Here is a 16,267-nt window from a genome sequence, read left to right on the forward strand (position 1 = left end):
TTTATCTTTTTGCCAATGACGTATTTCTTAAAATTAAAAGATTGTATTAATTATTTAATTGATGAATGTAAATTTAAAAATTAAAATATATTTTTCATATTTGTTTCAAAACATTTATATATATAATAATAATAATAATTAAAAAAACTAATAATGCCATATAAATTTTAATAATTAAATATTAATAAATAAATAAAATTGTTATATAAAAAGTTAAAAATAAAAATAACCTTTAAAGATTAAAAAGAATTATAAATTTTTAACTTTAATTTATTAGTCAAAATATTAAAAAATATTTCTAAAATAAAAAGAATTATATAACAATTTAAAATTTTTTAAAAATTCATTATCAAATTATTAAAAAATATTAAAATAAAAAACGTGTTTGTATAAAAGTTGAAAAAACATAAAAAACAAAAAAATAAATCATATTTCAAAATACTATTTCTTTCTTTCTATTTAGTCTAAAATTGTGAAAAACACAAATTATTTTTATTTTAAAGACGTATTATTAAAACCAGGACTTGTCGATTTACGTAATTCTTTAAAAGTTTACTCATTTTAATAAATTTGTAAAAAAAAAAAAAAAAACTAATTACAGCCATTTGAGACTAGAACTGATAGATAGACTTTATATAGAACAATGAAAATGAATATTACATAGCATACTGGAATGCATTGAACCGGTGCAAAATAAATATGTAAATAGTTATTTATAATGGATATTACTTCTATTACTTGGGTTCCTCCATGCTTATGGGATTCACAAGTAATGCAAAAATGTCATCCTTCCATAGTTTTACGTCTGTGTATTTATCTTCGAAGTTTTCATAGGCAAGTTCAGTTATGCGAGCTCCATTAAGAATACAATCAAGCATGGCTGTAGGAACATGGTCTAACTTCAAATACTCTTCATTTATAACCTTCCACAAATCTTCAATCTCTTTTTCAATCAATTTGTAAGCATCTTCCTGTGAAATCTCATATTGTTTCATGCAACATTCAACTGCTGAAACCACGTTCATTCTTTGTTGTTCAAACTACGAGTAATCAAAGCAAATCCAAAACATCAACCACCATTAGATATAGGACACATATGAAAACCAAAGTGGATATGATTGGGCAATAATAGAGATTTAATAAAGTATTGGTTCAAAATTAATATCAAATGGCTTATCATGAATTATAAGTAAATTTAACCACTTTCCATAATTAGAAATAACAGTTCAAATATATTTTTCAATTAATTGATTTGTTTCCTACGGCTTTTTTTTTTATGGTATCAAATTCTAATGAGTTTTAAAATTAAATAATATTACAATCAATTAACACACATGTTAAAATATATTGTACCTTATGCGAGCATATGTCATTCCCAAGTCTGCCAATAAGTGAAACAGCTTCGATGATTGCTGGATTACTCAAAATCCAATCAATTTGAGTTGAAAATTTTGTTAGAAGAAGAAATGACGTTATCATAAGAGGGTATGTAGAAGATATAACTCCATTATCCTTATATTCTTCATATGTTGGAACACATATCTCTTCACTCCATTTTGCTTCAGTCAAGTACGCTCGTGCCAAGTTATAAAACTGCAAGTAAAATAACCTGAATATATATGATCAAGTAAACGATGCAAACCCTGATTATTTCACCAATTTAAAAGTATATGAATGAAAAACCTACAGCTTCTTTAACACATTGCACTATTATGCTTGATTTTTCACTCTCTAAGGTACTCAACCTTACTTCATCACACACTTCTACAATTGCATTAAACACTACTTTCATGCTATCTGGAAGAGATTGAATGGAACTATTATCCCATCTGAAAATCATACAAACAAAAGAAGGATTATGAAGGAATACTTAAGAACTACAAATTTATGAGTGTGAAAGATTTCAAATCATTAATTTTTCCACTGTAGTATAGCATGATATAAGATTGGTCGATCATATAATTTGAATTAAGATAAACCTCTGAATTGCTTGTGTGAGGAGTTCAAGTTCTTGTATTGTGCCGTAGGCATCATAAGTATCATCTAGAAGAGAGATACACACAATCAATTTGCTAGTTATCTTTCTTGGAATACTATATTCAGTTTCATAAGACATGGCAATTGGCCATAAATAGCACTCTACTGCCCTTTCTCTTGCGTAAGGGACCTTTGTCGCAAATTCTGAGTCTTTCCACCATCTGTATAAACAAAAAACACAGCTATAATGTCATATTCATAGTTGATTGCTTAATAACAAGTTTTGTTATAACTGAATATCATGAATGCATATACTACTTTTGATTGTGAACAATCCAATATGTCAAGGCAAAAAACCTTTCTTAGTTCTTCATATCAAAATTGTTTATTCTAAAAGTACATGGTTATTTATCTGCACTTACTTGGTGATACTTCCAACTTCTATTTTGTGCAATTTCTGCAGCATATTGAAATCTACTTTGGAAAATAAAAGAAGAACTTGGCAGTGGGAAGGATTTTGTTCATAGAAGGAAATGTAACGTTTGGCCTCCAACCTAGGAACTCCCTTGTGAAGTGGTTTCCTTAAGCAATGACTTATTTGTGCAGCAAAGGATGCACTCATTTGATCAATCAAGGATTTGAGATGAATGTGTGTGAAATCAAGTGCTTCATCTAATATATCTTCCCCGTGAATCCTTAGCTGTGAAGCTTCAAACAAACTCCACAATCCTTGTACATCTTTGGCAATGTTTTGATCAAAGTCTCCTTTGTTGTTCTTGAATTTGTTGAATATATCTATTAGAATTCACCCACACATATGAGTTATATGGGATTTTAATCAATAATCTATGTATATAATAAGGTTCATGAATGTTAGATTTCTTGGGGACAAAGATGTTACATACCTGACGAAATATGATACCCTCTTTGCCTGAGCAAACGAAATAGTAACGCCATATAGTGAAGACAACCTTCCTCTATTATGACATTATCATTTGTAGATGAGTTGTAGATTTGTTCTAATGCTTCATCAATTTCATGTTGAAAATGATAAGATATACCCAAACGTTGCAATGAATCAATGAAATTTAGTTTTTGTAAGATACTATTGTTTGAAGATAGAAACATCTTCTTCACTTCTTCCTTTCGCGTTTGAAATTGTTGCTTCATATTGTCATCGATTTCCTGCATTCTCAGTTGCAAGAAATAAGTTTTTGTAGTGAATATGTAATGGAAAGAGGTATGAACGTGTGGATAATGTTAAACCTATATACTAAGCTTACACACTGAAAAAATAAAACAATTGATGTAAGAGGATTTTCTATCTTTCTAAAACTTTTCGTAAGACATTTATTGATCTTAAGTAGGCTGTAATGGTTAAAATTGATTTAATCATGCATTCACATTTAAAAAAAAATATAGTTTAAAAAATGTCTTGAATACTACTTAGAAAGCTTTAAACACTTTGATCGTCATTATAATGTGAATAAACAATTGGACTGTGTTCATATAAATACACATGTGAATGATTGTCATCTTCACTGATGTTATTTTTCATAGAAGTGTTTTAGATATGTTCCAACACTTGGTTGATGTCTTACTCGAAATGATAGGATATCTACACTGAAACGTTAATTAATTTGCAGGAAGTTAGGTAAAGCAGAAAGCACAAATACTGAAAAAAAGAGTAGAAAGTAATGTTTCAATCATCAACTAATCAAATTAAGTTACACTAGAATGCATATTTCTTAGTTACTTCTACCCAAATACTCATCCAATATAAGTCAACTTAACAAGGTTCTCCACCGTCTCTACTCACTACACTATTTTTCAGTTTAAACAACACTTAAAAAAATTGCCTAAATTAAAATGACAGTGGCCTTAAGTTTAGACAACAGTTTTTCAATTATGACTATTGCTCAAAGACAAAAGTTTTGGATACCAATTATTGGATTGAGTGTTTATCACTAAACCAAAAATTATCGCTAATAATTAGGGTGTAATTTCTTTCTATAAAAAATTGTAGCAATCAAAGTGGCATGATTTGATTAGAACTTATATGCCTATCCTCCGTCACAAAACAATTTTATATATTTGTGACATTTTCTATGATTAGGTAACAATTTTATACATGTAGATTAGTTTGGTGTGTGTGGTATAAAGTAAAAAATGGTAACTATCTTCTTTTTCATTTATTTGAAAGTATATATATTGTAAGTCCAGCTTTGAAAAAAAACCGCTGTAATTTGTTTGTAAAGAGAAAAACTGCTGAACCCTGTATAATTTTTTTATTACATATTTGTCTGATGCACAGGAACTAGCTAGACTAAACCAATATCACTAAAATTTAACAAACTATAACAAATAATACGTATGTAAATGGATAAAGTAAAAAATTGGAAATGCAAAAATAACATATAGTACTGCTGAATGATACTGAAGGAAAGTATCGCCCCAAAAGCTAGGAGAAAAATTTGCACAAGGTCGCGTGATGTGAGGTGGTGCATGTTTAGCCGAAAGCTGAAGAGAGGAAGGTGTAAGAGACATGCTAATTTTCTTTCAAAGGTTTTCTTCTCCTGATTTATGAAAAGATGAATGGTTTGGGCCAAGGCTAGGTTATATATATATATTAATGAATTAATTTATAGTTTTTGGTGTTTGGTGTTATAGATATATAAGAAAAATGATAATTGCGGATGACTCTGATCCAACTGAAGAATAATGAGAAAGTTGTTGGTATGTCATTGTAAGATTGTGTAAGGACAATATTGTGATTATAATACTATCATTTTTCGCATCACTAATTTTATCAAAATGCAAATACTTCGTAAGCTCCACTTTATATAATCACATATAACCCTACATTCTTTTTTATCTGTAACTTGTTACTTTTTATATTTTCTATTACCTCAAGTAGCTATTATCTTTATTATAATAAAAAATAAAGTCTTTGTTTTTCTATTATATACCTTCCAATGATGTAGATTACAAATAGTTTTCAATTCTTTGATGTTGAGAATTTGTATCAAAAGTATTTAAATTACGTGCTTAATTGTGTGGATCGTCTCATTCAAATTCGATGGCTTGATAAATATTCAAATGTCAGTATTTTTTCTTCTAAAAAATGAAAAAATAGATTAATAATTTTTTAATAAAAATGAATTGTAGTTTTATCATCAAATGGTCGAAAAATAAATAAGAAAAATCCTAACCGAAAAAAATAATATTATTTATTCAGCATTGATTAATTATTTTCTTTGAAACAAAAATAATTAAAAAAAAGGATACATGCATGATTTTCATTAAGCCACAAAACTAAAACAAAATAAAAAATTATAAAAATTATCATCACACAATTAATGTTGATAAACAATAAAAAATAAAAATTAAAGAAAATAAAAATGAATTTATTTTCATAAAAAAATATTTTAAATTTTAAATTTTAAATTTATAAAAAAAAAAAGTGTTAAACTTTTTATTTTGTGATTTAGACAGCGAATCCATGAACGTGCAATACATTCCAAAAGGAATACAAATACTTCCTTTCAGTGCATGACAGGGTTTTTCCATCAATTCTATTTTATGCCTAAAGGAGATTTGGATGATGGTTTTCAAATATTGGTTTTATTCATTAATATATACATCTCTTTTTCACTACAAAGAAGGCTTTCAATGTCAATAATTTCACGTCATCAATAATTTTTAATAATTATTAAGTGTAATATTTCTTTCAAGGATAATTTATATTAATATTGATTTTTTGAAATAAACATAGTGATAATTACTAAAGTATGAGTTAACAATAAAAAATTATTGAAAAAAAATATAAGATAAATTGTTAAGAAATTCACTTTATGTCAAACTCAATCTTAAAAGACCAAATCTTAAAAGACCAAATAAAGTTCACACTCATTTATATACTAATACTTCCAACATATTCCAGTTATGTACATTTCGTATTTGAGATTAGAGTACAACTCAATAACAATTAGAACAATAGATTAATTAAAAAAGAAAAAAAAAAAACCTTTGTTAGGAATCACATTTCTAATAGTATGGAAGAAATGTTTCTCGATGACGACTTTTACTGATATGATCACGTGTACTCTAAATTTCTTTTAAGTTTTTTCTACTATTATTCTATTCATTGTTTGTTTAAAACTTGGGTAAGTTATTCATGTGTAAGTACTCATATTATTCATTTCTTTTGATATTTTCAATCTTACATGTGTCATTGATAAAAATCCTTGTGTTAACTTTTATATATTGTGGATAAGTCTGCTATGACATCATAACAAATTCATGAAAATCAGAAAGAAAAGCAAAATAAGAGAGCTTTCAGTTAGAAGAAGAAACTTTGTTTGATTCAATTTTTCTATATATTGCATCTGCCTGTATGCAAATGGCGAATATTTATACACAAAGAAAAGAAGGAAAATGAACCAATACTTGATAGAAAACAGAAACAACCCAATGCCAAGAAAAAAAAAAGCCCAAAAGAAAAACCTAAAATCGACTTCAAGTCGCTGGAGATGTTATAGTCAATCACTAAAGACATTAGTTGTTTTAGAACTTTCACAATTTTGTTTTTAAAAGATGTTTTAAGAAAAATGTATATTTTAAATTACCATTAACATTGACTCATAAGTTCATAACCGATATAAGATGAATAAGCATTCTGAAACAAAAATGAATGAAGTAATATATAAAACACTTAAATTTTGAGAACAACTATTTAAGAGGGTAAAAAATCTTAAAAAGACTAAAAAAATTTAGCATATAAACAAAATGAAGTAATACGTAGAAGACATTTCTTTCTTTTTGGGCTATATATCATCCCATCATACAATTTAAAATAATGTTATCCTTCGCATCAAGTTTTTCAGAAAGAGATAAAAAGATTGTAATTCTAAGTGTCTCTGGTAAAAAAAGAAAAGAAGTCACTGAGAGAGAATAAAGTAAAAGAAAAGAGTAACACCAATGTATGTCGTGCAAATGTGTCGAGAAGGAAATATTTGATTTGGAATTTTCTTCTTTACTATCAGATCAGTCTATTTATTATCATGTATCACGTGAGACTCAATATAAATACTTATGAAAGAGATTAAATGAATTGTTTGAATCTGAAAATTCTTTGAACAAGACATTCCTTAATATGAAACTAGTAAACTTGAAATACATTGATGGTTCCTTGGTGGCTAAACACTTGAGTAATTTTTAGATTATGATGAATCAGTTGATCACTATAGAGATTGTGTTAGATGGTGAGTTATACTAACATTATGTTGCTTAACTCATTATCAGAAAGTTGGGATACATAAGTACTATCTCTAAGTAACTTTGCTCCTGATAGGAAACCAACTTTTGACATGGTCAAAGATATATAACCTCTTAAATGACAAAACTAAGACGAAAGGTATAACAATCAGGTTATCTCCTCTACTTAAAATGAAGCTTTAGTCACAGATTTAAGAGAAAAAAATATGTATAGAACTTTTTAGATTTTAATAACCATTCTCAAAGGTTTAATGATCGTAGTAAGTCAAGAGGGAAATCAGGGCCAAAGAAAGACATCACACATTTCCATTGTAATAAAATGGGACATGTGATTAAAGAGTGCAAGATCCTCAAGTGAGAGAGGTCAAGAGACATAAGAAATAATAACAATAGAAGAGTAGATAAAGGTAAAATTACTAGTGTAGTTGTGTTTGATGGTGAAGTTTGTTATTGTTCATGTAGATGACTCTATTAATCTCATTAGCAAGGAACATGAATGGATTATTGATTTCACTATCTTATTTCATGTTACACCACTTGGAGAACTCTGGTTGGAGACTAATACTAGTCATTAGCATTTGAAGAATGTCAGTCACATCCCTAATATTTGCCTCAACTTAATCTCTATACAAGAACTTGATGAAGATGGTTATCATAATTCCTTTGGTGATGGAAAATGGAAGTGCACTAAAGGAAAAATTGTGGTAGAAAAAGCAAAGAAGCAAAATATTTTATTGGACATCAATAAAGTTATCTATACTTCAAGTGAATGCAATTGAGGATTGTTCCATAGAACTATAACATAAACAATGTGGTTACTTGAGTGAAAGGGATTTGCTACAATTTCAAGATAAGGGTTGTTTTTTTTTTAAATGTTCATCTCTCGAAACTTGTACTGCTTAGCATTTATATGCAAAAAAAATCACATATCCTAGATTTAATTCACACTGATGTTTACACTATGGATGCTAAATCAATTAGTGATTGCTCTTATTTTGTCACTCATAGATGACCATTTTAGAAAGGTTTAGGCTTTTTGTTTTGAAATCAAAATACAATGTACTTGATGCGTTTATGCATTTACATGCAAGTGTTGAAAGAGAAACAAAGAAGTTGTTGAAATGTGTTAGAGCAGATAAAGATGGTAAATATAGTGGTCATTTTGTGCATTACTACAAGGAGCATGGCATCAAGTTTGAAAAGACAGTTCCAAAGACAATTGGGGTTGTAGAGAGAATGAACCCCACAATTAATGATAGAATTATATACATGGTCTCTCATGCAAATTGTTAAAGCTTTTCGGGCTGGGCATTCAGAACTGTAGTAGATTTGATTAACCTTTCTCCTTTTATTCCTCTTGATGGTGATGTCTTTGTGAGGGCGTGGAAGGGGAAAGACGTTTCCTATAGTCATTTGATAGTATTTGGCTGCAAAGCATTAATTCACATCTCTAGAGATAAAAGATCTTAGTTTGGTGGAAAGTGTAAACATTGTATTTTTCTTATTATGGTCATGATGATTTTTATTATAGATTTTGGGATTCAATTGATAAAAATATTGTTAGAAGCTTGGATATTATTTTTCTTTAGGATTAAACCATTGAAAATATTGACAAAGAGAAGTCAATATAGGTTACTCATGGGTGCTTTGTGTTGAGCCAAAACCTCCTTCTAGATTGTTGATCATAGGAAGATGTGAATGTAAATTGGATGATGTAGTTGATACCCCTGAGACACAAGTTAATTAGACAACTAAACTAGCTCCTTTTGAACCAACTATAGAGCCTCTCTTGAGAAAATCTGCTAGAGAGATACTAGTTGAGGAAAGCCTAATCATTGCATTTTTTTTTAAGAAATTTTTTAATAAACAATTTATTATTCTCTAACTTTATGTTAATACATGTTGATTATCGATCATGATATGAATGAGATTCAAAGTCTGCATTTATGAAGAGATTTAAACATTCATAGAGATAATTAGTGAGATTCCATATACATACAGATAACAAAGATCTTTTTTTTTATCAACAATTGTGAAGTGTTAGTATTTTGTTAATAGATGGAGTTGAACTTACAACTTTTTTCACTTTCCCTTCAAACCAACCTTATACCTTCCAAATACTTGTGAGCGGAGTTAAATCCAAAACTTTTCTTATTTTCCTTTTCATTTTTATTATTAAGTCACCTTGTAACTCCTAAATGGCAAAGAAAATAAGTCACCAAACAGAATGAAAAAAGATAAAAGAATAATCAATATATTTTCTAGGAATATGGGAAAAATAAAAATTTGATCTGAATTTTTACTTTTACTTTATTTTTCTTATCTTGTCGGTATGAATTTATTCCGATGTAAGATATTTAGATTAGATTTATTTGGTAGAAGTCAAGGACTTTGTGAAGTAGAAAGCACAAAAAGTAGAAAACAATGTTTTCAATCATCCACTCTACTGTTTCTTTCTGTTTCATTTATATTAATACAATATTATATATTGTACAAATCCAGCTTCGAAGAAAAAGATGCCGCAGTTTGTGAAAAGAAGTTTTAGGCTCTGCTTTCACACTCACCTATTAATGGCTGAACCTTTATAATTTTTTTATTTACATATTTGTACTCATGGTGAATCTGTTGCAAAGGAACTAGCTAGACTAAGCCAATAATCATTAAATTGAACAAACTAATAAATAATAAGAATGTAAGCAGATAAAAGTAAAAAATTGCAAATGCAAAAATAAAAAATAGTACCAGTGAATCTGAATGATAGTGAAGGAAAGTATCTCCCCAAAAGCTTGGAGGAAAATTTGCAGAAGGTCGCGTGATGTAAGGTGCTGCATCTTGAGTCAGAAGAGGAAGAGAGGAAGGTGCAAGAGACATGCTATTTTTCTTTCAAAGCTTTCTTTTCCTGATTTGTGAAAGATGAATAGTTTGATCCAAGTCTAGGATCTATTTAAATGATTTTTGGACATATATGACGACTTTTGAGCATCTAAGAGATAACTCTATTAAAGGTAATACAGAACATCAATATATATATTTTTTTAATTTGTGCTTTTTAATTTCTCCAGACTTAAATTCAAGTTTAAAAGAATTCTCCAAAACATGGATACTAACACTTAACTCCTAATTTTGTAATCTCTAAATTTAATTCAAAACTTAGTATCTTTTTAACAATTTATCTCATGAGACTATATCTCACGATTAAAAATAAGAATTCAAAGCAAAATTACGAACAAGAAGCTGAAATAAAATGAAATTAATGGACACAAATTTTTTTCTAAATACTAACTAATTTTAGTGACAAATTCTTGTTTGTAATTATAATAATCAAATTAGATATCAATCTACAAAACTAAAAATTATTGATTATTATAAAATAGTTACTATTATGAATAAAAAATTATAATTAATCACTAAATTAGTTTTTAAAATTAGCTACCCGTGATTTTGACTATTAAAATATATTAGTCACTAAACATTAGCTATCAAGATTTTGACTATCAAATAAATTAATTTCTAAATTAGTCACTAATTAATTATAATTTTTATTCAAATTATTTTAACAATAAAAAAATTTTAATTTTATAAATTAATATATAAATTAATCACTGTAATAACTAACTATTTTTTTTTAACTCAAAATTATCTTGTAATGCCAAATTACTCAAGAATGAAAAAATGATAAAGTAATTAGACACCACCTTAATCACTAATATACACCAAGACCAGAACAAACACGTGCACTCAATTTTCAATTCTTGACTCTTTAAGATTAAGTGAATTTTCACAAAATCGATATCAAAGGATTTTCAACTGTAGATAAAATCTCTGAACAATTTGTGGATGAAATCAATCTCAGTTCTAATTGTAGTGTGTGAAATAATTCACCATTTTTATATTCAATTGGTCTGAATTCTGTTTTATCAATTTTCAATTCCTAACTCTAACGTGTTTGCCATGCCATGAATTCAATTTGAAAACTACATCTAGCTCCTTCACATTATCCTATCAAATCACGTGGATTCCAATTGCATAAAAATAATTCAATGAGTTAGAAAATTAGATACCAGAAAGATATGATTGAGTGAATAAATAATGATTAATTAAAATATGGCAATTCAAACTTTCATTCATTTAAATAATAGTATAATAATTAATAGTTTCCCGCTTAAAAATATCATATTTTACAAAAAAATATGACCGTTGTTCAATTGTCTTGTAAAAAGTAACAGTTTTAGAAAATTCGCCATATTAATACTAATCTTATTTAAAATTATTGTTAAATGGATGTGTGATCCTTTTATTTTACAGTCTCAAGTAAAATATCAAGAATATATATTGTTTCAAGTGGAAAATCGAACGGTCACTTAAACAAATTTTAAGTTCTTCAAGATTCTTCTTTTGTTTTTTCGGTGTTCATGTTCATCAATTAATCGGTATGTGTTCTGATACTAAAGCTAAATGACTAACTAGTCTGTGTGTGTTTTTCTTAATAAATCCATATACTATTTAATTTGTCAACAAAATTTTGGTTATGTCTGCATGTAGAAAATAAATGTAAAACAATGCAGACATATCCTCTATAAATAACAAAATTAAAACCAAAATTAACCTACACAATAAACACAAGAATAAACAACTTGCTTCTGAAAATCATATACAAATCAAGCAATCGGTGGTCTTCATAACTTTTCAAATTCTCTTCTTTCACTTTTCATCTCAATCCTTAAATAGTACAAAACTACTAGGGATATAACTTACATAGAACTAATTTAATAATGTATAAAATACCTTACAATGAAACAAATAGTTTCTAGTTTTATGAACATTTTTATTGAAAAAATTCATCCAAAAACTGCTTTCTAATCAACCAAGAATGACAACATGTTGTGTTGACATATCATGTCACTTAACTGTGATGTTCGAACTACTACTTACTTTCTCAATTATTGAATTCCATTTTACCTTTAAAATATATCTAAACGAAATTATGTGGGTGACTTTAGACAATTTTAGAGTAACTTTAACAATTTTAAATTTTAGTTATATATGTTACTTTTTATGTTTAATTGTTATTTTTTCGACTTTTAGTAATCACTTTAAATATTCTGTTGGACGGGTAAGATACGGGTAGTAGTTCCTTTGTACTCTATCGTGAATAAATATTTATCAATACCTATACTCAACCCGCATATTGTTTTAATATCCACGGGCATCTGCATATATTTACAAAAGAAAATTTTAATATTTAAAAATATATTTTAATTATAAATTTAAATAAAAATACAAAGCATAATATTTATAAATTTCAAACAAAGTGAAAATAACTCATTTAAATAGTGTTGAATGACAGTTTACAAATAAATAGAGATTTTTTAAAACCAATTGATAAAAAATTAACCCATTCAAGGTAACGCGCTCACCTCCGTCGAAGGTAACGCGCTGGCCGTGGCGTGCGACATGGCCGTGCATTTGCCTCTCCAGAGAGAGCTCTGTCCGTTCAACCTTGCGCCGGTCACATCCACCGCTATTCAGATGGTTTTCGGGGACACCGTGGCCATCGTGCTCATGGAGGCCAGGAATCTCACCAAGGAGGAGTACGCCGCGAACCATCCAGTCGGCAAGATCGGGAAGAGTCTCATCTTCAAGGTCATCTTTCCGTTCCCTTGCATGTACATTTGTTTTCCCCTAATTTGTTGTTGTCTGATTGGAATTTGAATTGCGAATTTGAATTGCAGGTGAAGGATGTGATGAGGAATCAGGACGACCTTCCGATTTGCAGAGAATCGGATTTGATTATGGACCAGCTTGTGGAACTGATGAGTAAAGGATGCAAATGCCTCCTTGTGATCGATGACCGGTACCGTCTGATTGGAACGTTCACCGACAGTGATCTTCGTCGCACTCTCTGAGCCAGTGGGGAAGCCATTTTCAAACTCACTATGGGGAAGATGTGCAACAGGTAACAATCATCATCACATCAATACATGCGTACATACTACCTAGAAAGCTCATAATCAGAACAGAATTTCACAGTAAATGTCATTCACTAGAAACAAATAGGTAAAGAGCAATACTCAGATGTTGTGTTTTCTTCCATTCTAAGAGGAAACTCCAATTTTGATCAGAGAATGGTATCAGTAATACATATCATTCTGCATTCGAGTTATGTTTGATGCTTGGTTGAGGAGAAGAGTATATAACAGTGAGGTTTTTTTATTGATGTTAGGAATCCAAGAATTATTGGCCCGGAGGCTATGGCGGTGGAGGCGATGAAGAAGATGGAGGCACCTTCGTCGCCTGTTCAGTTTTTACCTGTGATAAACGATGAGAATATTTTAATTGGGATTGTGCCTCGGTTCTCACCAAGACCGAGGCAAAAAACTCACATATGGCCTCGGTTTTAACCATAATCGAGGCATAAAATTGGTTCTATGGCTTCGGGTGATAACCGAGGCCAAAAGGTGACATCGCCCCAATATGCCTCGGTTTCAGACCCGAGGCAAAATGTGAAAAATAACTGGGGCAGAAAGCCCTTTCTGCACTGGTGCATATTTCCTACTTGTTCCGAATTTTATCCGCGTATACTAGTGGGTACAGATTTTTTTGACATCTCTACTTATAACCACTTGCTTGGATACTTACATTTTAATCCAAATACAAATGCTTTGTAAGTTCCACCTTCACTATAAAAAATATTATATTAAATTATATATTTTAACAATTAAATATCATCATAAATAAAATATTTGATAATTAAAATAATTATTAAAGTTATATATATATATATATATATATATATATATATATATATATCAAAAACTCACGAAAAACAAGTGATTTTAACGGAGGTTTGTTTTTACACTATCCAACGTTAAAACCTCTGCTAAATTATTTACTCGGGGTTTCGATTTCTATCGCTAACCACCCATGGAGAATGTGTTTGTTTGAGTTTTTACGAATCTCAGGAAATATCAATCATTAACTAGACTTTTTATCCTTTTGTATTTAGTGGAGGTTTTTAAACCTTTGTTGAGTTTTATGGATTTAAAACCTTAGTTAACAACTTTAAGTTTTGAAATCTCCGTAAAAAAATTATGGATTTTAAAACCTTCATAAAATACCATAAATTTAAGAACCTTCGTAAAATATTATGGGTTTAGAAACCTCCATAAAATATCATAGATTTGAGAATCTCGGTAAAACACTATAGATTTGAAAACCTATGTGAAGTATCAGATTTTAAAAATATTAATATTAATTAGCTATATTCATTTACCGTGTTTATGCATTCTAATGTACTTTTTCAACTGTAATTATTTATATAGTATTTGTTTATGTTTGATGATGTTATACTTAAATAAATATAACACTCATCAAATTAACAAGTTATATATAGATAACTAATTTTAAATTTATACCAAAATATAAAAAATACAAACATTAAAATTCAAATTTTATAGGAAAATCTATCAAAAACTATCATGAAATACTAAAAATGAAAAGGGAACTTGATTCAAGTGAGAAGCTCGTTTAGTTTCTCACGCCTTCTTCTTTTTGATATCATATGATGCATCGGTGGTAACACTCTTGCTCCTCCAAGTGTTTCAGGAAAGTGGGATTAAGAAATGTCTGGAATTCTGATAAGAAGAGATGATTCAGAGCTACCTGTGGATATTGATCTCAAAGAAGATGAAGATGATGTAGGAGGGTTTTGATTAATTTGTTGGGACTGTCCAGTGGAAAATTCTCCATGAAACAAACTCCTAAGTGTTGTTTGAATGTTAACCTGCACATAAAGAAATCAAAATTCAGATCATTATACACCATTGATGGTTAATGGAATATGGCATTACATGTAGTTTCTTACTTTTGATCATGGTATTGAGCAAGTAAATATTTAAATCAGGTTATAATCATACAAAGCAGTAGGCACCCAAATCATACGATGGCAAACAAATGCAAGACCTTTCTGACTCGATTATCCAGATCATACTCTTGATATAGAATTCTAAAGGAAGTATGCGCATGTGCTAGTTTCTAAACTCTGCAGAGTCTAGACACAAGGGGTTATTACCCAATCACACACAAGGTTAATCCTCTAATATTTTAGGCCCAATACGTCCTAAGACTAGGACCTCCTGCCACTCTCACCTAAATCATTATGTTCTATGTGAGCGTGAACGATTATTAGAGTTCAAGATACATTCATTTATCTAGACATCTCCTATATCAAGGTATACACTAACCACACCATCTCCAAGAGTTTCCCTTGAAACTCTTTTACCAACAAAATTCACATGACATCTCAAGCATTCAATTTTCATGCCAATCCACTACCAACCAAACAATTCATGTTTTTCATTTCATACTCAATATAACAAAATCTCATTCTCATTTAATCTCATTCAACATACATGGCATCATACTTCATGCGGTTACAGTAACATACTCTATTATGCAGGCAAACAACCACATCAGAGAATAAAACGGAACTAGAGCACAACCCTTCACCAGTCTCGCTCAGGCGTGAGAGGTTCTCTCGCTCAAGTGAGCCCTTCTCGCCTAGGCGAGAGCTCGAATAGTGGAACAGTGGGTTTCTGTGATTTCTCGCTTAGGCGAGATACCCTCACTTGAGCAAGATTACTCATGAGCGAAGGTGTGTCGCTTGAGCAACAGTTCGAGTAGAAACCAGGGAGAGTTTTTTATGCTCTCGCTTGTGCGAGACTCGCTCGCCTAGGCAAAAACACCAGGTTTTCTCCATTGTTCACGCGTGCAACAATCATAAATTCGTAACCAACAACACTTTAACATTTTCCAGGTAACCACAATTGCACACAAGCATCATAAACACGAAACAAAGCAAAGAAATATGCAGATGTTAGAATTCGTGCACCAATATTTCACAACCAAGAGGGGGTGAATTGGTATTAACAAATTTTGCCCAGTTTTAGCACTTTTGAAATTGTTTTGATAAAAACCTTTGCTTGTTGAATCAATTGAAATAGTGTGGTTTAAT

General features: G+C 29.7%; 1 protein-coding gene and 1 pseudogene across 2 annotated transcripts; one reads left to right on the forward strand and one right to left on the reverse strand.

The window, feature by feature from the left end:
* Window positions 1–618: 618 nt before the first annotated feature.
* LOC114185022 ((-)-germacrene D synthase-like) lies at window positions 619–10,242 on the reverse strand. 2 transcript variants are annotated; one of them, XM_028072504.2, is made up of 7 exons: window positions 9,997–10,242; window positions 2,883–3,162; window positions 2,400–2,772; window positions 1,980–2,198; window positions 1,688–1,829; window positions 1,354–1,593; window positions 619–1,040 (listed from the first exon to the last, which is right to left on the reverse strand). In XM_028072504.2, the coding sequence occupies exons 1-7, from the start codon at window positions 10,123–10,125 to the stop codon at window positions 735–737; spliced, it is 1,689 nt and encodes a 562-aa protein (XP_027928305.1). In that variant the 5' UTR covers window positions 10,126–10,242; the 3' UTR covers window positions 619–734. The 2 variants fall into 2 exon arrangements, with proteins under 2 accessions (XP_027928305.1, XP_027928306.1); XM_028072505.2 differs by lacking the exon at window positions 9,997–10,242 and adding an exon at window positions 4,402–4,577.
* On the forward strand, window positions 10,220–15,833 carry LOC114184697 (putative arabinose 5-phosphate isomerase; annotated as a pseudogene).
* The last annotated feature ends 434 nt before the right edge of the window (window positions 15,834–16,267 follow it).

The sequence above is a fragment of the Vigna unguiculata genome, chromosome 5 (genome assembly GCF_037176805.1).
Source record: "Vigna unguiculata cultivar grain cowpea cultivar isolate G323 ecotype 2 chromosome 5, ASM3717680v1, whole genome shotgun sequence".
NCBI classification, from domain to species: Eukaryota; Viridiplantae; Streptophyta; class Magnoliopsida; order Fabales; family Fabaceae; genus Vigna; species Vigna unguiculata.